The following is a 22,974-nucleotide window of genomic DNA, read 5'->3' on the forward strand; positions in this document are numbered from 1 at the left end:
GGCATATAAGTTAAATAAGCAGGGTGACAATATACAACCTTGACGTACTCCTTTTCCTATTTGGAACCAGTCTGTTGTTCCATGTCCAGCTCTAACTGTTGCTTTCTGACCTGCATATAGGTTTCTCAAGAGGCAGGTCAGGTGGTCTGGTATTCCCATCTCTTTCAGAATTTTCCACAGTTTATCATGATCCACACAGTCAAAAGCTTTGGCATAGTCAATAAAGCAGAAATAGATGTTTTTCTGGAACTCTCTTGCTTTTTCCATGATCCAGCGGATGTTGGCAATTTGATCTCTGGTTCCTCTGCCTTTTCTAAAACCAGCTTGAACATCTGGAAGTTCACGATTCACGTATTGCTGAAGCCTGGCTTGGAGAATTTTGAGCATTACTTTACTAGCGTGTGAGATGAGTGCAATTGTGCGGTAGTTTGAGCATTCTTTGGCACTGCCTTTCTTTGGGATTGGAATGAAAACTGACCTTTTCCAGTCCTGTGACCACTGCTGAGTTTTCCAAATTTGCTGGCATATTGAGTGCAGCACTTTCACAGCATCACCTTTCAGGATTTGAAATAGCTCAACTGGAATTCCATCACCTCCACTAGCTTTGTTCGTCGTGATGCTTTCTAAGGCCCACTTGACTTCACATTCCAGGATGTCTGGCTCTAGGTCAGGGATCACACCATCGTGATTATCTTGGTCATGAAGCTCTTTTTTGTACAGTTCTTCTGTGTATTCTTGCCAGCTCTTCTTAATATCTTCTGCTTCTGTTAGGTCCATTCCATCTCTGTCCTTTATCGAGCCCATCTTTGCATGAAATGTTCCCTTGGTATCTTTAATTTTCTTGAAGAGATCTCTCACACATACCACGCCTTTACAATTATTTGCCATTTACTTTTCCATACATATTTCCAATTTCTGTCAGGAAGCGAGGGGGGGTAAAAAAGCCAAGTTCTACAAGCGCCCGACAGCTTACACATATGCTGCTGCTACTGCTGCTGCCAAGTCGCTTCAGTCGTGTCCGACTCTGTGCGACCCCATAGACGACAGCCCACCAGGCTCCCCCGCACCTGGGATTCTCCAGGCAAGAACACTGGGATGGGTTGCCATTTCCTTCTCCAGTGCATGAAAGTGGGAAATCAAAGTGAAGTCGCTCAGTCGTGTCCGACTCTTCGAGACCCCATGGACTGCAGCCCACCAGGCTCCTCCATCCATGGGATTTTCCAGGCAAAAGTACTGGAGTGGGGTGCCATCGCCTTCTCCTACACATATGCTATGCTATGCTAAGTCGCTTCAGTCGTGTCCGACTCTTCGCGACCCCATGGACTGCAGCCCACCAGACTCCCCCGTCCCTGGGATTCTCCAGGCAAGAACACTGGAGTGGGCTGCCATTTCCTTCTCCAATGCATGAAAGTGAAAAGTGAAAGTGAAGTCGCTCAGTCGTGTCCAACTTATAGCGACCCCATCCACCTGCTAATTCAAAAGTAAAATTGCAGACAGGTGGGAAGCTCAGCGGCAGAGAGCATTCTGGGAGGTGTGGTCTCGGAGGCTTCCTGTGATTCGGAACTTCCGCTCCGGGAAAGCGCGGAGGGGTTATTCGCTGCGCTGGGGAAATAAAAATCATAATCAGCGCTGTGCGTGTCTGCTGGTATTTCGCCTACCGGAGGGCAAGAACACGAACCTCGCTGCTTTCGTGGATTCTGGGAAATTCGATTCAGGCCTGCGCTGTCGAACACGTCACTTCCTGTCGGGGGCGGGGTAGTGGCTCCTTCCCCTCTCGGGGATCCTGGGAAATGTAGTCCAGGGGCTGCGAATAGTTGGAGGTATTTCCGCTTTAGGAGATTGCGATTGCGGCCTTTGGTTCTCACAGGTAGGTGAGTGATTCCTTGGGAGCCTGCCGTCTCTTTTAACTTTTCTCACCCGGTCCTGGGATCAGCTGGACTCGGTATTCGGTCGCAGGGCAGAAAAGCCGCGACTTGCAACAGAGGGCGGGATGGAAGGGCGAGGGCGGCCGCTTGCCTTCCTCTTAACGGCTGGATTCTCTGCGTTTGGGGCGGTTCACAAGTCCTGGGGTTGTAGGCGGACTGAAATCGGCAGTTTGACTGTCTCCAGGTCTCTTTGCTGTCCAATCCGCCTGCTCCAGCACCTTCCACACCGTTAGTTACTTCCTAGCGAGGTAACGTTAGATGCGAATTTATTCTTTCTGTTCCTTGGATTCCTTTAATATAAAAAGGGATATTAAGAGTATAAGGCAGATACTCACTTGCCATTCGTAGATAGAAAAGCAGTCTATCGAAATAGTCAACCATTAGGAAACTGGCTGCAGAGGAGACTTTTGGGATCAATTTGTGCAGGTAGGTTGAAATTTTATTGTAGAGGATTTGAAAGCAGTGTTAGTGAGTTTGGCCGTCTTTGTAAAAATTTGAAAGCATTCTCACTTAATCTTATTTTAAATATTATTTAAAGTTTGTATACTGATTATAGAAGAAATGCACATTCATTGTAGAGAATTCAGAAAATGTAGAGCTATGACATAGTCAAAACCATTACGAATTACCCACGTAGATACGTATGTTATAACTTGTAGGATGTGTATGACGTATATAGGACACAGACCTATAGGATATAGACGATTATCAACATTTAAGTGCACTTCTGTTTAGCAGCTTTTCTATATGTATTTATCTATATTATATACAATTGTTATCAGGTTATTCATATCCTTAACTCTTAATTCTGGAAATTTCCAGACAACCTGCCAGGCTCCTCTGTCCCTGGAATTCTCCAGGCAAGAATACTGGAGTGGGTTGCCCTTCCGTTCTCCAGGGGATCTTTCCGACCCAGGGATAGAACCTGGGTCTCTCTCATTGCTAGCAGATTCTTTACCATCTGAGCCATGGGGGAAGCCCCACAAAGTGTAATATAATGACTCCTGTGTAACAGTCATCCTGCTTCAGTTCTTGCTGATCTTGTTGCATCGCTCTATCCCCATGCACAGGTTTTTCCCATTGAGTATTTTAAAGCAAACCCAGATGTTGAGTCAATAGAACTTAAACATTAGTTATTATACCGAGACTATATTAATTTGCTAAAACTTGTTGTTCGGTCGTTCAGTTGGGTCCGACTCTTTGCAACCCCATGTACTGCAGCATGCCACATCACTGACACATCACTGAATGTAAGAGGCACCTGAAATGACAGATCCATGTATTATTTGTAAAAGTGGAAAAAAAATTCAAGATGGACTATTGAGTTGCAGCAGGGGGCGATATATCATAAAAACAAGTAAGCTGAAGTTAAAGATCATGACATGGTTAGATGAGAAGAAATAAGTTAGTGTATCTGAAGTACAGTGCCTCAGTTCAGTCGCTCAGTCATGCCCGACTCTTTTCGACCCCGTGGACTGCAGCACGCCAGGCTTCCCTGTCCATTACCAACTCCCAGAGCTTGCTCTAACTCATGTCCATCCAGTCGGTGATGCCATCAACCATCTCATCCTCTGTTGTTTCCTTCTCCTCCTGCCTTCAGTCTTTTCCAGCATCAGAGTCTTTTCCAGTGAGTCAGCTCTTCGCATCAGATGGCCAAAGTATTGGAGCTTCAGCTTCTACTGGTACAAAATATCACAGCCTGGCTGGCATAGACAACAGAAACAGATTTTCTCACAGTCTGGAGCTAGGAGTCTGTCAGCAAATTTGGTTTCTTCTGAGGCCTCTCTCCATGGCTTGCAGATGGCTGCCTTCTTGTCATGTCCTCACAAGGTCTTTCCTTTGTGTGTGTGCATGCCCCTACTATCCCTATTTATGTCCAGTTTCTTCAAAGAAGGATGCCAGTCAGATTGACTTAGGGCCCACCCTAATGACCTCATTTTAACTTAATCACCCCTTTAAATGCCTTGTTTGCCAATGCAGCCACATTCTGAGGTTCTGGTGATTAGGACTTCCATGTGTGAGTTTAGGGGTAGGACTCAAAATTCAGTCCATAACAGGTATTAACAGCAACTCTACGATTTTTCACACTTGGCCACTAGGAGAATGTTTTTTATATAAGAACGTTAGAAAGAGTTGGAATTATGAAAGGAAAATGATAAGTTTCCTGTGCTTCTTTGGAGTTGCACTTGCCATGGGCATATAACTCTCAGTTTCATCTTTCTCTCCTATTAGGCTACAGGGACCTCTGATTCATGGACCTGGTCCTAATCTTTTTGGAGAGTCCAGCACAGGGTCGGCAGAAAGGAATTATTTAGTGAGTAAGTGTGATGCAAACAGTCGCCCAGAGGGGCTATAGCCTGGAATTAGAGAACAAAACAGAAAGGCAGTCTATAGGCATATGCCTTGTCTGGTGCCTCACATTCCTTTGGCGAGCTGTAGAATTCATCAGCTTTTTCCGAGTGTTCAAAGTTTGATGTATCATCAACTCTCCTGCCTTCTGGGATGGCCCACACTCTGTAAAGTGTATTTCTCTCTAAATAAATCTACTTTTTACCTTAAAAAAAAAAAGTTGATGTATCATTATGCCTAATTTTGTCATGTGTAAGACAGATTTCCTTGGAAGCAAATAAATTTTTTTTTTAAATGGAAGCATAGTTAATTTACAATGTTATGTTAGTTTCAAGCTTTCCAGATAACTCAGTTGGTAAAGAATCCACCTGCAATGCAGAAGACCCTGGTTCAATTCCTGGGTTGGGAAGATCTACTGGAGAAGGGATAGGCTACTCCCCCTAGTATTCTTGGACTTCCCTTGTGGCCCAGCTGGTAAAGAATCCGCTTGCAATGTGGGAGACCTGGTGTTGGATCCCTGGGTTGGGAAGATCCCCTGGAGAAGGGAAAGGGTACCCTCTCCAGTAGAGTCAGACACAACTGATGACTTTTACTTTCATGTTAGTTTTAGGTATGCAGCACAGTGATTCAGTTATTTATATATATGAGCATATATGTGTGTGTATATGTGTATATATATATATATTCAGTACATATGTATATATAGTCTTTTCAGATTCTTTTCCCTAAAGGTTACTATAAAATACTGAGTATAGTTCCCTGTGCTGTACAGTGAGTCCTTGTTGATTATCTGTTTTGTGTATAGAACTGTGTATATTTTAATCCCAAACTCCTAATTTGTCCCTCTGCCTTCCCCTGGTAACCATAAATTTATTGTCAAATCGATGTTAGTGTTCAGTTTTTTGTTTGTTATGTCAGGATTGTGATGGGGATGCTGAGAAAAGCTAACATTTGTTGGGCACCTCTTCTGTTTCAGTGAATTTCCAGTGCAATAATTATTATTGTCATTTTTTAAATGAAGAAACAGTCTAAGACAGTTGAATAAATGACCTGGTGACCCAGCAAGGGGCAGAGCCAGAGTTAAACCTCAGCAGCTAGCTTTAAAACCTCCTTGTTCCAGCACTCTGTGGCCAGCACAGCTTACTTAACTTCTCTGTGCCTCGGTTTTCTCACATCAGGTAACCACAGAATTAAAGTTTTGGGGGCTTCCCTAGTGGCTCAGATGGTAAAGAATCTGCCTTCAATGCAGGAGACCTGGGTTCAATCCCTGGGTTAGGAAGATCCTCTGGAGAAGGAAATGGTACCCCACTCCAGTATTCTTGCCTGGAGAATTCCATGGACAGAGGAGCCTGGCGGGCTACAGCTGAGGGGGTCACAAAGAGTTGGACATGTGATGATTAAAAGAAATATGATGTGGAAAGTGCTTGAAATGGTGCCTGGCACGTAGTACATCCTATATGTATTATAGACTACAGTTGTACTTTTTTTTCTATTACAGAAGAGTATGCAGTATGAAAAATGCAGTGAGTTATTAAAAGTGCAAAGAATATTTTAGGGTTTTCTTTTCTCCCCCATTTTCTTTTAATAGTTCAATTTGACCATACAGTTGAGCAAAAATGAATCGTTTCCATAATAACCTTTGTTGAAACTGATAACTAACAGAATTGGTTGTCTTTTGAACCTAGTCAGTTCCTAGGGGCGGAGAAGGCAATGGCACCCCACTCCAGTACTCTTGCCTGGAAAATCCCATGGATGGAGCAGCCTGGTAGGCTGCAGTCCATGGGGTCACTAAGAATAGGACACGACTGAGTGACTTCACTTTTACTTTTCACTTCCATGCATTGGAGAAGGAAATGGCAACCCACTCCAGTGTTCTTGCCTGGAGAATCCCAGGAACTGGGGAGCCTGGTGGGCCGCCATCTGTGGGGTCGCACAGAGTCAGACACAACTGAAGCAACTTAGCAGCAGCAGCAGCGGTTCCTCGGGGATAATCATATGGTCTCTATTGCGTTAAAAAGGCCTGAGTCTGCACCATTCACTATGGTAGCCATTGGCCACGTGAGACTGTTGTTCTTCAAATGTTGCTGGTGCCAACTGAGATGTGCTGTTAAGTGTAGGACACATAAGAGATTTCAAACACTGAAAAAGAATGTAAAATATCTCTGTTGCAGGTTGAAGTAATATTTTGGATATGTTGCATTAAATATATTGTTAAAATAAAGGCTACTTCTTTTTACATTTTTCAACATGTCTGCTAGAAACATTTAAATTACCCATGTAACTTGCATTATGTTTCAGCTGGGCACCACTGGTATAAATGGAAGCCTCCATTTTTCCTCTGAGGATTTGCCTCCCGGGGCATTTACAAATTACTCCTACCTCTTTAGACCTTCGAGGGCATCTTACAACAGAGAGAAGAAGGAGGCTAGTCATCAGGAGGCCTGAGTGCCAGTTCTAGTCCTGTCATGGGCTTCCTGGCTATTAGGCATTTCAGATAACAGCTTGAGGGGCAGAATAGAATACTGCAGTGGTTCCCAAACTTGGGCCATATTGGAATCACCTAAGGAAGTTGGTAAAAACCCAGTCCTTTTACCATTTCAATGAATCTGGGCTTCTGTGGGTTTGTTTGTTTATTGAATTTTTTTTTTTTTTTTTTTTTACAGTATAGTTTCTGTTTTATGTTTTGGCTTTTTGCCTGTGAGGCATGTGGAATCTCCCTGACCAGAGATTGAACCCACACCCCCTGCAGTGGAAGGCAAAATCTTAACCATTGGACCACCAGGGAAGTCCCTGGACCAATGTGTTCTCTTTTAGCTTTCTGGATGATTGTGATGGTGTTCCAATCACTTCCTATTCACCTTATTTAGGAAGGCGGAATCCCTGTCCTAAACAGTATGAGATATCTGCGTCGGGCAGATGAGGTTGGCAGCAGTTTGTTTATCACATACAGCCATGCAAGGCCACGCATGGTTGCACTTGGGACTTGAATGAAGCAGCAGTGGCTCTGGGAGGCAGGCTCTGTATTAAACAGAGGGTAGGATGGCAACCCACTCCAGTGTTCTTGCCTGGAGAATCCCAGGGACAGGGGAGCCTGGTGGGCTCTCGTCTGTGGGATCGCACAGAGTCAGACACGACTGAAGCGTCTTAGCAGCAGCAGCAGCAGGGTAACCCTTGGTTCTGGCAGGAGGATGTGGTTGGCTTGCTGGAACAATTTTGAAGCTGGCACAGAGGCAAAACCTGTTAGGTTGAGAACTAGGTGGGCTACATCTGATCATTTGATGGGGTGAACTGTGTCAGGTCTTCATTTATAAAGGTGATCGAATGACAGCATGGAGAGGTTACCAAGAAAGAAGGTTTTCTGTACCAAGAAAGAAGTTTCCCCCAAAAAGAGACACAGCATGCCACCCAGGGCCATACAAGGCCTGTCGCACACAGGAGTCGTGGAGCAGAGCAAGAGGACTGTGTCTTTATGACTATAGTGGTGGGAAGTAAATAGGTGGTGAGATCCCACTTTGGGGTACTAAGAACAGGAGAGCAGGGGGCAGTGGTTGGGCGGGTTATCTTACATTGACTAAAAAGTTTGTTTGAATTTTTTCCATAACATGTTATGGACCCTTGTGACCCTCACATGCCTTGGGAAGCTGGCTTGTGGGGAATGTGTTACTAACTGTGGTTGACAGTCTGGCCCTGTGATTCAACAGACTGAGGAAGAAGTCAGGAATCACAGATGTTAAATAGCTAGAATCTAAAAACATGGTTAAGGGATGGGACTTGTTGGCGGTCCAGTGGTTAGGACTCTGCACTTCCACTGCAGGGGACATATGTTGATCTCTGGTTGGGGAACTAAGATCCCACATGCCATGTGGTGCTGGCAAATAAATAAATTAGTTAATTAATGAATTAAAATAAAATATGGTTAAGGGAATTCCCTGGCAGTTCAGTCTTTAGGCCCAGCACTTTCATTTCAGGGGCCCAGATTCGATCCCTAGTTGGGGAACTAAGATCCCACAAGCCATGAGGTACAGCCAATAAATGAATAAATAAAAACATGGTTAACTCATAGGCGAACCAGCTGGATGGGGAGTCTTCCCCAGGGAAAAGGTCATGTCTGGAGAGAGCAGAGGAGCTAGGAGCTAGGCCTTCTGGGCTCTGTGAGGCTCAGAGGTGTCAGGGGAGAACTGGGCATTTTAGGCCTTACGATAGAGCTGACCGGAGCTTGGGAAATACTGCACGTTGATCACGGTTACCACCCCGTGTCCTGTTACCTGGGGTTCGTTTCCTGGTGCAGTGTCCTGACTGGACAATGAAATCACAGGCTGGGGTGCTCGGAGAGGGGTAAGAGTGCAGATGTTAGCAACCCTCCTCCACAGTTTCTGATTTAATTAGTTGTGAATAAGTTCTGAGGATTTCTTTGTCTTTGTTTTGTTTAAAAAAAACAATTTTTAAAATACAGCTTTTATAAGTTGCTTTCCATTTAAAGTCTGACCATTTTTTAAAAATTCCCCTGTGAGTCTGATGTGCTATTAGGTTAGGCTCTCGGTGAAAATCTTGACTCTTCTGTTGGCCACTGGTTAATCATAACCAAGTTAATTCCTGATTTACAGATCAGACCTTGGGACTAAGTAGTGGCATGTTGGAGATGCCAGTATTCAAATACCAGTGGTCTGATTCCAAAGCCGCCACCCTTCCTGATTCTGTTCTCATCTCCTTCAGGCGGATCCTCTGACTTCAGAGTCCTCTTCCAGTTTCCATGTCTGTCTTCTGTCCCCAGCTCTCAACCTCTCATTTCTCTTTTCATGAGACCTCAGACTCCCATCTGTGTATTTTTTTTTTCCCCTAGAAGCAACAGAGATACAAGATCTAGAAGATTAGCTCCTTTGTGAGAGTGGATTCAGGTTCCTCCCCACCTCTTGACCTCACCGAGCCTTGGCTTCCTCGTCTGTTACGTGGAAACAACAGTCATGACCATCACCATTTACTGAGAACTTTCTAAAATGCCAGGTACAGGGCTAAGGGCATTGAGCTCATTCATCCCTCACAGTAACCCTAGGACTGACATTCTCTTTTTTTCCCTCCTGTTGTAGCTGAGGAGAGGCACAGAGGTGGAGGTGATCAGACCAGCGTCACACCACTCGTACGACACTAGATTCTTCACAGGTGTGTGGGAGGTACCTAATGGAGCAATGTGTGCCAAGTGCGTCTCAAGGTCCCTAGCGCGTACTTAGTGCTTGTGTGGTGTTAAACATTGCCATTTGTGTTGTTTCTGTCATTACTATGATTAGCTTGTTAATTAAAATGGCATACTGATTAACTTACTGTTAAATAATAGGATTCTGTTCATTTTTCTTCAGCTCAATGGTATGAGTTTTTTTAAGGCCCTACTGATAGCAAAGTCAAATTAGCAAGGTCTTATATCTTTGAAAAAGTGGTCATTCGTAGTGTCATGAAAAATTTGACACTACGACTATGAAAGTGGAATAGTGGTTACCAGGGGCCAAGGGGATAGGCAGTGGAGAGTTAAGTGTTTGATGAGTATAGAGTTTCAGTTCCTGGTGGTGGAAAAGTTCTAGAGACAGACAGTGATGGTGATTCACAATATGAACATACCTAATGAACTCAACACCCTAAAAAAATGGTTCAAACATAAAATTTTATGTGATATATATTTTACACAGGGAAAAAAATCATCAATGTAATCTTAAATATTACTGCAAAGGCATCAAATTAAGTATGACAAACCAAGCAAGAATAACACGTCAGAGGCTAAAGGTGATTTTCATATGACAAAGCAACAGCCTCTGAAGGATCCAGTGATAGAAACTATTTATGAGGACAGGTTTTTCATTACTGAACATGACCTGCTTTCTGCTGCTACTGAGAAATAAGGTGCCTTGGAAGTGTTCTTTGAGCTTTCCGCCTACTCATTTAATTCTGACAGCAATCCTAGGCATTGTTTTGTGTTTATACTCCAGGTTTAATTAAAATTAAAAGTATAAGTTCTATTCGAATGGTGAAAAGTTACGTTAGCCTGTGCATTTTGCCACATAAGTTGTACTGAAATTGTGAATACAAGTTAATTATTTTAGCAAAGACAGTAGGTGTACAAGATAGACATTGGTAATCCCTCCATTTTCTGCTGTGCTCTGGGTTCAATCCCTGGGTGGGGAATATCCCCTGGAGAAGGAAATGGCAACCCACTCCAGTATTCTTGCCTGGGAAATCCCATAGACAGAGGAGTGTGGTGGGCTGCAGTCCATGGGTTCTCAGAAGAGTCAGACACAACTTAGCAACTGAACAATAACAACATGGGTCAGTGACATCCTGGACCAGACTTTGACAGTTTTTTTCCTTCTTCTCCCATCAGGCCTTCCCAAGACTCAGCAGTTCCCCAGAAGGAAGAGGAAAAAATGTCCAAGTTCAAGGTGAGTTCGGCTTGCCTTTCTAGGCATTCAGTTGTCACCTCATTTCTCAGCAATTAAACACATCCTGTTTCTCTTTCTTGGGAAGCCCTGAAGTGAACAGTTGAAGTGAACAGTAGGCATCTGAGAACCTCTTCCAAGAAGAGTGCCAGATGATCACTGGTTTTTAATTTTAGTATAGTTTCATTTTTGTTGTTTTATCACTTTTTTGTAATTTCATATCAGAGTAGAATAGAAGATGTTAAAATAATGCTGTATACAAGTGATTCTTCAGAGAAGGCAGTGGCACCCCACTCCAGTACTTTTGCCTGGAGAATCTCATGGACGGAGGAGCCTGGTAGGCTGCAGTCCATGGGATCGCTTAGAGTCAGACACGACTGAGCAACTTCACTTTCACGTTTCACTTTCATGCATTGGAGAAGGAAATGGCAACCCACTCCAGTGTTCTTGCCTGGAGAACCCCAGGGACAGGGGAGCCTGGTGGGCTCCTGTCTATGGGGTCACACAGAGTCGGACACGACTGAAGTGACTTAGCAGCAGCAGCAGCACAAGTGATTCCTAGTCATGAGCGATTGTGCCCTCAGGCCATGTCTGAAAACATTTTTGCTGTCTGACTTGGGGGATATTACTGATACAGTACATAAGAGCCAGGGACGCTGCTAAATACTCTGCAGTGCACGCAGCAGCCCCCTTCAACAAAGAATCATCTGGCCTCAAATGTCAGAAGTGCCAAGGCTGTGAAACCATACTGTCCCCAGTGCTGTACAAGAACAGTAGCCAAATGTAGGTGAAAATATGTGTAATCAGTTCAGTTCAGTCGCTCAGTCGTGTCCGACTCTTTGCGACCCCATGAACCGCAGCATGCCAGGCCTCCCTGTCCATCACCATGCTCAAAAAACCAAAGCTTGAAATCTGTAATAGGAATTTTACAGAATCCTAATATAAAACCCCAGTTGGAGTATGTGCAAAGAATATTAACAGGTGGGACTTCCCTGGAGGTCCAGTGTTAAATATTCTGTGCTTCCACTACAGAGGGGTGTGCCTTCAGTCCCTGGTTGGGGAACTAAGATCCCACGTGCCATGTGGTATGGCCAAGGTAATTAAAAAAAAATATATATATATATATATTGGCCATGTCCTGCCTGCCATGGGACACACACAGTAGGATTTGCTCCAGGACCTTGCTTCAGACAAGGAAGCTACTCCTCTATGAATCCACTGATACCTCTGTTGCTGAAAAAAAATAAAAATTAAAAAAAAAAAGAATATTAACAGGCCAAGTTCTGAAGAAAAAAATAAAAACACCTAGTAAATATGTGAAAATATGATAAGCTAATTAATGATCAAATAAGTGCAAATAATCAAATTAGTTGTTCTTTTACTAAGTTTGCCTAGGATTTAAAAATATGGTTATATTCCAAGTGTGGGATATGGAGAATTGGGGCTACTTATATACTCTTGGAGGAGGATAAAATAAGGGAAAAGTTGAGAAGAAAATCTGCTGTTGTACATAACAATTTTGAAGCTGCCTATTCTTTGACATGGTAATTTTTCACTGTTTGGAACTTATCCTAAAGAAATAATCAGAAGGAAAGCAAAACAATCTATATGAAAAGTTGTTCTTTTCAGCATTTATTATAAAAAGAAAAATATATACAACATAAATGCGTTATTGGGGACGTTTAATTATGTTACAGTAAAATTGACTCTGGTCTCTCAGCACCTGGAACCACTTTATACACATCCTGCCCACTTTTCTCAGTTGTTACCCTTCCTCCAGGGAGAATCAGGAGTGTGATTGATGTTGTAGGAGGCAGTGACCTTCAAGGATGTGGCCGTGGTCTTCACAGAGGAGGAGATGGGGCTGCTGGACTTGGCCCAGAGGAAGCTGTACCAGGAAGTGATGCTGGAGAACTTCCGGAACCTGCTCTCAGTGGGTGAGGACGGGTGCCCTCTGTAACTGAACAGAGACCCCTGCAATATTTATGTGCCCTTGAACAGGCAGAGCTTCGGAGCTCTTGGACCAAATTTCGGTTTTGTAATCAGCATGAGATGCAGAGATCGCAGGGCTTTTTGTTTGTTAGTTTGTTTTAATATTTATTTATTTATTTGGCCGCATCAGGTCTTAGTTGAGGTGCACGGGGTCTTGTTGCTTCATGCAGGATCTTTCATTGAAGTGCACGTTCTCTAGTTGCAGTGCATTGGCTTAGTTGCCCCATGGCGTGTGGGAACTTAGCTCCCTGACCAGGGACTAAACCTGCACCCCTGCATTGGAAGGCAGATTCGTAACCACTGGACCGCCAGGGAAGTCCCACAGAAATAGTGTTTTTCTTTCTCTGCTGACCAAAAGGTGTTTGTAAACATACTATAAATTGTCCGCATGATTGCTCTACCTTTTTGGCTTTTCAAATTGTAATCATCTCCAATTAGTGGGTCATGACATTCTTTAAGGAATTGAAATAAAATAGGGTAGAAAATATCACAGCATTTGGCAGTAACTGCACAATGCGATAAAAACTATGGCCTGTTGCCAAGAAGAGTATGAGAAATGGTGAAAAGGGTGTAATGAAAATAATGTCTTCCAGTAATTTATACTTAGTCTACATATCCTGGGGGCTTCCCAAGTGGCTCAGTGGTAAAGAATCCACCTGCAATGCAGGAGATATGGGTTTCATCCTTGGTCGGGAAGATCTCCTGGAGAAGCAAATGGCAACCTACTGCAGTATTCTTGCCTGGAAGGTCCCATGGACAGAGGAGCCTGGTGGGCTACAGTCTATGCGGTCTCAAGAGTTGGACATGACTTAGCAACTAAACAGCAACAGCAATGACTACACATCCTCGATTTTGCATAAAATATATTTCTGCCAATGGGTCATAATTGAAAGCTTGGAAAACACTGATTTTGATGTCAGTGTTGATATAGTGTAAACCACCATTTTTCACAATTTGGGCTTCTAATACATTCATTTTCAATGTTTGTCCTTGCCTTTTTACAGGGCATCAATCCTTCACACCAGATGTACCATCCCAATTAGAGAGAGAAGAAAAGCTGCAAATGATAAGGACAGCAGCCCAGAGCTGCTGTTCCTCGGGTGAGAGTCCTGTGACTCTGAGTCTGTCCTCCTTCTTGTGGCCTCTCCAGCTGTGGCTCTGGTCCAAGTCATAGTCTGGATTACTGCCACAGTCTTTGTAATGCTCTCTCTTCTGCTTTGCTTTTTCACAATCCGTTCTCCACTCCAAGTGATTCTTTTAAATTCAAGCATTGTCATTTCTCTGCTCAGATCTCTCATTCAAAATAAAATCCCAGTATAGAAAGTGGCTTGTGATGTCCCCTATACCCGTCAGTTTTATAGTCTACTTTCAGAGACAACTTTTTCACAGGGCAGGGGTAACATAAGGGTCAAAATATTGACTCCTAAATGAAAAAGGAAAATCTTCACCCATTCAGGAAAAGGGTATAAGAATTTCAGAGACATTCCATCTGTATACCCCATGGCCATCTTTATGCCCTATGCTTTTTTATTTTTTTTGCCTTCCGAGTGATTCTTGCCAAGATTTTTTTTTTCTTTTTCACACTGTGTGGCTTGTGGGATCTTAGTTCCCTGACCAAGGATCCAACCTGGGCCCTTGGCAATGAGAGCGCAGTGTCCTAACAATTAGACCACCAGGAAATTCCCTGATTTTGTGATCATCGTGATTTTCTCTCAGCAGCATTCACTTAGGTTAGCCCTGCATCTAGTGAAGCCTTTCAGCTTCCCAGCTGTTTCCACTGCCTTTCCTGTGATGAGTAAGTTACCTGCAAAATCTCTCTTACTTTTGTAACATGGCTCAAACTGTCACAGAGACATCAAACTAGGATTTATTTATCCATCCAGCATGTACTTCTGGAACACTGACCGTATCAGACAGAGTTCTGGGAGTGGTGATAAACCTGTGAACAGTACAAAATGCTTGTCCCTGTGGGTATTACATTCAAGCATGAGAAGACGTAAAACGAAAAAGATCAAGGACTTTTTGTGCCCTATACTATGTATATAGTATGTCAGATGGGAATATGTGCTATGTAAAAACAAGACAGTGTATGGCTAATGGAGATTTCCAGGAATGTAGAATCAGATCAGATCAGATCAGTCGCTCAGAATGTAGAATAGATAGGGAGAATTTAGTATATGATATTGTATGGTAATAAAAGAGGCATCACTGATAAGGCATTATTTGAAAAGACACCTCTAAAGAAGTTAGTAGCAAGCTATATGACTAATTGGTGGAACAGAGTTCCAAGGAGAGTGTAACTCTTCCTGTCCAATACTGACTTTTAAAATCTGTATTCCACCCTATTTATTTACTCCTTGCAAGGTCTTACTCTGTTGTAAAAATTAGGTTATCTTTTAATTTTTCAGTCTTTATTTTTCCCCCAGGGAAGTTGTAGGAATTTTATTGATGTGAAGTTTTAGAATAGTGTATGTTATTATAGTAAACTTTTCTGCATATTGTTTTCCTGAAGGATATTTCCCAGCAGGAGACAAAAGACCACTCTCTCTGCTTATACTCTGAACTTTAGGCCCTTAGGTGATAAATTATTTTCTCCTAAACATCTATCTTTCCAACCTACTAGGGCCTTCAAAGCTCCTTCCAGTGGAGTAAACTTCTAATAAAGCAAAAGTTTTCAACACTGCTTGGGGGTGTCTTCTGATAATCTGTCAGTAAGGGTCTTACTTGAGCTTTTGAGCATTTGGATCAGATGTGCAATTATGTGAAAGCTGTTTATGAAACACTTGTTGCAGCAGAGAAAGTAAGGCTTTGAGTAACATGCAGCCTCGTCTTGGTAAACATTCCCTAGGAGGTATTTTTCTTGCTCTATAGCTACTAGATCTCTAATTTATATTTCAGCTATGAAACTTATTATGATTCTAAATGAATCCCACTGATGTGTAGTGAAAGGGAGCCTGGTGGAACACCTCTCGGTGTCTGGAGGTATGCAAAGGATACATGATGCTGAAGAAAAATAGAAGTTTTTCATGTCCTCATAAGGCCTTAGGGTGTGGGCCTAAGTTTATAACCTTGGCATTTCTGAGCAAAGCACTCATATGCCCCATCTTTTAATTTTCTTTATCCTCTTAGGAAATCAGAATCTAAATGGCATAGAGACTCTTCAAGAAGTTGGATTAAGGTATCTGCCACACGAAGAATTTTTCTGCTCAAAAATCTGGCTACAGGTTACAGAGGAATTAACCAGGTGTCGAGATTCCATGGGAATTATTCAAGGAATTGGCTCTCAGTTGGAAAAACAAAGTGACACACTCTATAAAGATGAGTTCAGTAAAGACTTCAGTCAGAGTTCACATCTTCAAGTTCAGCGCAGAGACTACACTGGAGGAAAACCCTATAAAGGGGTGGAGTGTGGGAAGGGTTTCATATGGGGCTCTTACCTTCAAATGAACCGGACAGCCTCCACAGGAGAGAAGCCCTATAAATGTGAAAAATGTGAAAACACCTTCCGTTGGTTTTCAAGTCTTCAAGCCCATCAGAGAGTCCACAGTAGAGCAAAACTGAACAATCATGATATGTCACACAAAGGTTTTAGTCAGAGGTCATATCTTCATCAACATCAAAGAGTCCCTGCTGGAGAGAATCCACACAGATTAGAGGAGTGTGGGAGGAACATCAGAAAAAGCTCACATTTTCAGGCTCCTCTAATAGCCCACCCATTGGAGAAACCCTATAAATGTGAGGAATGTGGGCTGGGCTACAGTAAGCGCTCCTATCTCCATGTCCATCAGAGAGTTCACACGGAAAAGAAACCTTATCAATGTGAAGAGTGTGGGAAGGGCTTCAGTTGGCATTCACGCCTGCAAGCTCATCAGCGAATCCACACTGGGGAGAAGCCTTACAAATGTGATGCGTGTGGCAAGGGCTTCAGTTATAGCTCACACCTGAACATCCATTGTAGAATCCACACAGGTGAGAAACCGTATAAGTGTGAGGAGTGTGGGAAAGGCTTCAGTGTGGGTTCCCATCTCCAAGCCCATCAGATAAGCCACACAGGAGAGAAACCTTACAAATGCGAGGAGTGTGGGAAGGGCTTCTGCCGGGCCTCAAATCTTCTGGACCATCAGAGAGGCCATAGTGGTGAGAAACCCTATCAATGCGATGCATGCGGAAAGGGCTTTAGTCGTAGCTCAGATTTTAACATTCATTTTAGAGTCCATACAGGAGAGAAACCATATAAATGTGAGGAGTGTGGGAAAGGTTTCAGTCAGGCCTCAAATCTTCTGGCCCATCAGAGAGGCCACACTGGAGAAAAACCATACAAATGTGGTACATGTGGGAAGGGCTTCAGCCGGAGTTCAGATCTTAACGTTCATTGTCGAATCCACACAGGAGAGAAGCCCTATAAATGTGAAAAATGTGGGAAGGCCTTCAGTCAGTTCTCAAGCCTTCAAGTGCATCAGAGAGTCCACACTGGCGAGAAACCGTATCAGTGTGCAGAGTGTGGGAAAGGCTTCAGTGTGGGCTCGCAGCTGCAGGCCCATCAGAGGTGCCATACTGGAGAGAAACCCTACCAGTGTGAGGAGTGTGGGAAAGGCTTCTGTCGGGCCTCAAATTTTCTGGCTCACCGTGGAGTCCACACAGGAGAGAAACCGTACCGATGTGATGTGTGTGGTAAACGCTTCAGACAGAGATCATACCTTCAAGCCCACCAGAGGGTTCACACTGGAGAGAAACCATATAAGTGTGAGGAGTGTGGTAAGGTCTTCAGTTGGAGCTCATACCTCCAGGCCCATCAGAGAGTCCACACAGGGGAAAAACCATATAAATGTGAAGAGTGTGGGAAAGGCTTCAGTTGGAGCTCCAGTCTTACAATTCATCAGCGAGTCCATGCTGGGGATGAGGGTGACAAAGACTTTGCCTCATCAGAGAATACATACAGCAAAGAATCTCTATAAAATTGCGTGAGTTAATACCTCACATGCGTGCTGAAATAGTCCTGTCGTAGAAAACAAAACATTTATTTCCTCCAGAACTCGCAAAGTGTCATGGTGGTTGGATGACCACACAGCAGAGAAGCCTCATGAGTGTGGAGACAGAGAGCTTCATTCAGAACCTTGACATTTAGCAGATACTACATGGATGAGAGGCATGGGAAGGATGGGTCCGATCTGGAGGGAACCAAAAGTACTAAGACAGAAATGCCCAAATCTCTTCCACTAGAATAGAAGCTCCTGGAAGGCATGGACTTTGTTTACAGCAAGTCCACTCTGCCTCTTCAATGCCTACCACACTGCAGGTGTCCAGCAATGTTAAATGAGTTAAAGGGAGAAGTCACTTTTGAAATTTTTATTCAGTTCCTCTCTAAAGTTTTCTATAAACTTGTAAACAGAGGAATTCTCCAAGGCTTGGAGGATTGGATTAGACACTTGGGGTCATCTTCCCAGCCCTGCAGGTCTTGTGAACTAGTGTTTATCAAACTGAAGGTCATAACCCATTAGTGGGTCCAGAATCACCAGGTTGTGTGTGACCAGCAATTTTGTATGCTAACAGTTCCTTATTGAGATGTAATTTGCATGAAAGCACATGCATAAGTCTCAAGTTTACAGCTTCGTGAATTTTGATAAATGTATCTACTTGTGTAATCATCACCAAAATCAATATATACCACATTTCTATTAAACCTGAATGTTTCCTTGTGTACCATTCTTGTCAGTTCTACCTCCAGTGGCAGCAAGTATGATGATTTCTATATGGTGTATTAACTAGATCTGACAATATTTGTGTATCAACACAGGTTTCTTTATTTTGGTAAATACTTAGGAGTGGGATTGTTGGGTTGTAAGAGTATGTCTAACTTTGTGAAAAACAGGTGTTTCTAAAGTGGATATACCATTTTGCACTCCCACCACCAGTGCATATCAGGGTTTTATTTTTTAACATTTCAGTAGTTTTATAGTGGTTTCTCATGTTGGTCTTAATTTATATTTCCCTAATGACTAAGTTTGGAGAAGGCAATGGCACCCCACTCCAGTACTCTTGCCTGGAAAACCCCATGGACGGAGGGGCCTGGTTGGCTGCAGTCCATGGGGTCGCAAAGAGTCGGACACAACTGAGCGACTTCACTTTCACTTTTCACTTTCATGCATTGGAGAAGGAAATGGCAACCCACTCCGGTGTTCTTGCCTGGAGAATCCCAGGGACGGCGGAGCCTGGTGGGCTGCCGTCTATGGGGTTGCACAGAGCTGGACACGACTGAAGCGACTTAGCAGCAGCAGCAGCAATGACTAAGTTGAGCATCTTTATACATGAATGTTTGATAACCATAGACCTATTTTCTTTGGTGAACTGTTTTCTTGTTCTAGATTTTTGAGTTAGTTATATGTTCTGGACACTTGTCCTTTGTCAGTTATGTGTTTTGCAGATATTTTGTCACAGCGTGTGGTTTTTGTTTTTGCCACATAGTATTTTTCACAGAGCATTTAAGTTTTTTAAATTTTTGATGAAGTTCAGTTTTTGTCTTCTGCGATTGTGCTTTGGGTTTCAGATATAATAACTCTGCCTAATTTAATGTCACAAAGGTTTTTCTGCCCCCACTTTTTTTTCCTACTCTAAAAGCTGCACAGTTTCAGGTTTTACATTTAGGTCTATGATCCATTTGAATTAATATTTATTTATTTGGCCATGCCAAGTCTTATTGGTGGCACGTAGGATCTATGCTCTTGCGGCATGCAGAATCTTTAGTTATGGGGTTCTGGGATCTAGTTCCCTGACCACACATCAAACCCAGGCCCCCCTGCAGTGGAAGCCAGAATCTTAGCCACTGAACTACCACAAAAGTCTCTGACTCATTGACTTTGGTGACTCAGACTCATATGAGAGACACGATAAAGAATCAACCAAGTTACTGTATTCTCTTGGGCCCATGAAGGCTATAATACACTTTTGAGCTTGTATGTTTTTTGCTTCGCCACACTTGTAGGATCTCTAATCTCAGCCAGGGATTGACCCCAAGCCACTGCAGTGAAAGCCTGGAATTCTAACCCGTGATTCAGCAGGGAAGTCCCTATAATACAACCTTAAAGTGTTTTGAAGTTTTTCTCGGGCCCAGGAGGGCCGAGAGGAACTACTCCACGTTCAAGGTCAGGAGGGGTGGCTGTGAGGAGATACCCCTCGTCCAAGGTAAGGAGCAGCGGCTGCACTTTGCTGGAGCATCCACGAAGAGATACCCCATGTCCGAGGTAAGAGAAACCCAAGTAAGATGGTAGGTGTTGCGAGAGGCATCAGAGGGCAGACACACAAACCATAATCACAGAAAGCTGCTGCTGCTGCTAAGTCGCTTCAGTCATGTCCGACTCTCTGCGACCCCATAGATTGCATCTCACCAGGCTCCCCCATCCCTGGGATTCTCCAGGCAAGAACACTGGAGTGAGTTGCCATTTCCTTCTCCAACACATGAAAGTGAAAAGTGAAAGTGAAGTTGCTTAGTCGTGTCCGACTCTCAGCAATCCCCATGGACTGCAGCCTACTGGGCTCCTCTGTCCATGGGATTTTCCAGGCAAGAGTACTGGAGTGGGATGCCATTACCTTCTCCATACAGAAAGCTAGTCAATCTAATCACACGGACCACAGCCTTGTCTAACTCAATGAAACTAAGCTATGCCATGTGGGGCTACCCAAGATGGGCAAGTCATGGTGGAGAGATCTGACAGAATGTGGTCTACTGGAGAAGGGAATGGAAAACCACTTCAGTATTCTTGCCTTGAGAACCCCATGAACAGTATGAAAAGGCAAAATGATAGGATACTGAAAGAGGAACTCCCCAGGTCAGTAGGTGCCCAATATGCTACTGGAGATCAATGGAGAAATAACTCCAGAAAGAATGAAAGGATGGAGCCAAAGCAAAAACAATACCCACCTGTGGATGTGACTGGTGATAGAAGCAAGGTCCGATGCTGTAAAGAGCAATATTGCATAGGAACCTGGAATGTTAGGTCTATGAATCAAGGCAAATTGGAAGTGGTCAAACAGGAGATGGCAAGAGTGAACGTCGACATTCTAGGAATCAGCAAACTAAAATGGACTGGGATGGGTGAATTTAACTCAGATGACCATTACATCTACTACTGGGCAGGAATCCCTTAGAGGAAATGGAGTAGTCATCATGGTCAACAAGAGTCCAAAATGCAGTACTTGGATGCAATCTCAAAAAAGACAGAATGATCTCTTCATTTCCAAGGCAAATCATTCAGTATCGTGGTAATCCAAGTCTATGCCCCAACCACTAACGCTGAAGCTGAAGTTGAAAGGTTCTATGAAGACCTACAAGGCCTTTTAGAACTAACACCCAAAAAAGATGTCCTTTTCATTATAGGGGACTGGAATGCAAAAAGTAGGAAGTCAAGAAACACCTGGGGAAACAGGCAAATTTGGCCTTGGAATACGGAATGAAGCAGGGCAAAGGCTAATAGACTTTTGCCAAGAGAATGCACTGGTCATAGCAAACACCCTCTTCCAGGAACACAAGAGAAAACTCTACACATGGACATCACCAGACGGTCAACACTGAAATCAGATTGATTATATTCTTTGCAGCCAAAGATGGAGAAGATCTATACAGTCAGCAAAAACAAGACCAAGAGCTGACTGTGGCTCAGACCATGAACTCCTTATTGCCAAATTCAGACTTAAATTGAAGAAAGTGGGGAAAACCACTAGACCATTCAGATCAGATCAGTCGCTCAGTCGTGTCCGACTCTTTGCGACCCCATGAACCGCAGCACGCCAGGCCTCCCTGTCCATCACCAACTGCCGGAGTTCACTGAGACTCATATCCATCGAGTCAGTGATGCCATCCAGCCATCTCATCCTCTGTCGTCCACTTCTCCTCCTGCCCCCAATCCCTCCCAGCATCAAAGTCTTTTCCAATGAGTCAACCATTCGCATGAGGTGGCCAAAGTACTGGAGTTTCAGCTTCAGCATCAGTCCTTCCAAAGAAATCCCAGGGCTGATCTCCTTCAGAATGGACTGGCTGGATCTCCTTGCAGTCCAAGGGACTCTCAAGAGTCTTCTCCAACACCACAGTTCAAAAGCATCAATTCTTTGGCGCTCAGCCTTCTTCACAGTCCAACTCTCACATCCATACATGACCACAGGAAAAACCATAGCCTTGACTAGACGAACCTTTGTTGGCAAAGTAATGTCTCTGCTTTTCAATATGCTGTCTAGATTGGTCATAACTTTCCTTCCAAGGAGTAAGCGTCTTTTAATTTCATGGCTGCAGTCACCATCTGCAGTGATTTTGGAGCCCAGAAAAATAAAGTCTGATACTGTTTCCACTGTTTCCCCATCTATTTCCCATGAAGTGATAGGACCAGATGCCATGATCTTTGTTTTCTGAATGTTGAGCTTTAAGCCAACTTTTTCACTCTCCACTTTCACTTTCATCAAGAGGCTTTTTAGTTCCTCTTCACTTTCTGCCATAAGGGTGGTGTCATCTGCATATCTGAGGTTAGTGATATTTCTCCCGGCAATCCTGATTCCAGCTTGTGTTTCTTTCAGTCCAGCGTTTCTCATGATGTACTCTGTGTATAAGTTAAATAAACAGGGTGACAATATACAGCCTTGACGTACTCCTTTTCCTATTTGGAACCAGTCTGTTGGTCCATGTCCAGTTTTAACTGTTGCTTCCTGACCTGCATACAAATTTCTCAAGAGGCAGATCAGGTGGTCTGGTATTCCCATCTCTTTCAGAATTTTCCACAGTTTATTGTGATCCACACAGTCAAAGGCTTTGGCATAGTCAATAAAGCAGAAGTAGATGTCTTTCTTGAACTCTCTTGCTTTCTCCATGATCTAGCGGGTGTTGGCAATTTGATCTCTGGTTCCTCTTCCTTTTCTAAACCAGTTTGAACATCAGGAAGTTCACGGTTCGCATATTGCTGAAGCCTGGCTTGGAGAATTTTGAGCATTACTTTACTAGCGTGTGAGATGAGGGCAATTGTGCGGTAGTTTGAGCATTCTTTGGCATTGCCTTTCTTTGGGGTTGGAATGAAAACTGACCTTTTCCAGTCTTGTGGCCACTGCTGAGTTTTCCAAATTTGCTGGGATATTGAGTGTAGCACTTTCACAGCATCATCTTTCAGGATTTGAAATAGCTCAACTGGAATTCTATCACCTCCACTAGCTTTGTTCGTAGTGACGCTTTCTAAGGCCCACTTGACTTCACATTCCACGATGTCTGTCTCTAGGTCAGTATCACACCATCGTGATTATCTGGGTCGTGAAGATCT

General features: G+C 43.5%; 1 protein-coding gene across 5 annotated transcripts; it reads left to right on the top strand.

Annotated features, from left to right (window-relative positions):
• The first annotated feature begins 1,816 nt into the window (after nucleotides 1–1,816).
• On the top strand, nucleotides 1,817–18,383 carry ZNF45 (zinc finger protein 45). 5 transcript variants are annotated; one of them, XM_059876879.1, is made up of 7 exons: nucleotides 1,817–1,871; nucleotides 9,115–9,275; nucleotides 9,359–9,468; nucleotides 10,639–10,696; nucleotides 12,504–12,630; nucleotides 13,690–13,785; nucleotides 15,815–18,365. In XM_059876879.1, the coding sequence occupies exons 3-7, from the start codon at nucleotides 9,458–9,460 to the stop codon at nucleotides 17,638–17,640; spliced, it is 2,118 nt and encodes a 705-aa protein (XP_059732862.1). In that variant the 5' UTR covers nucleotides 1,817–1,871; nucleotides 9,115–9,275; nucleotides 9,359–9,457; the 3' UTR covers nucleotides 17,641–18,365. The 5 variants fall into 5 exon arrangements, with proteins under 5 accessions (XP_059732862.1, XP_059732861.1, XP_059732863.1 ...); XM_059876878.1 differs by having other exon boundaries at nucleotides 1,817–1,867; XM_059876880.1 differs by having other exon boundaries at nucleotides 1,817–1,867; nucleotides 9,359–9,431; nucleotides 12,456–12,630.
• The last annotated feature ends 4,591 nt before the right edge of the window (nucleotides 18,384–22,974 follow it).

This window comes from Bos taurus, chromosome 18, assembly GCF_002263795.3.
Source record: "Bos taurus isolate L1 Dominette 01449 registration number 42190680 breed Hereford chromosome 18, ARS-UCD2.0, whole genome shotgun sequence".
In the NCBI taxonomy this organism is placed as follows: domain Eukaryota; kingdom Metazoa; phylum Chordata; class Mammalia; order Artiodactyla; family Bovidae; genus Bos; species Bos taurus.

Bases quoted from the DNA above. Each gene is read 5' to 3' on its own strand.
- ZNF45 (XM_059876879.1), top strand. The intron at 12,631-13,689 runs GTGAGGACGGGT...GCCTTTTTACAG, and splicing joins CCGGAACCTGCTCTCAGTGG to GGCATCAATCCTTCACACCA. The intron at 13,786-15,814 runs GTGAGAGTCCTG...TTATCCTCTTAG, and splicing joins CCAGAGCTGCTGTTCCTCGG to GAAATCAGAATCTAAATGGC.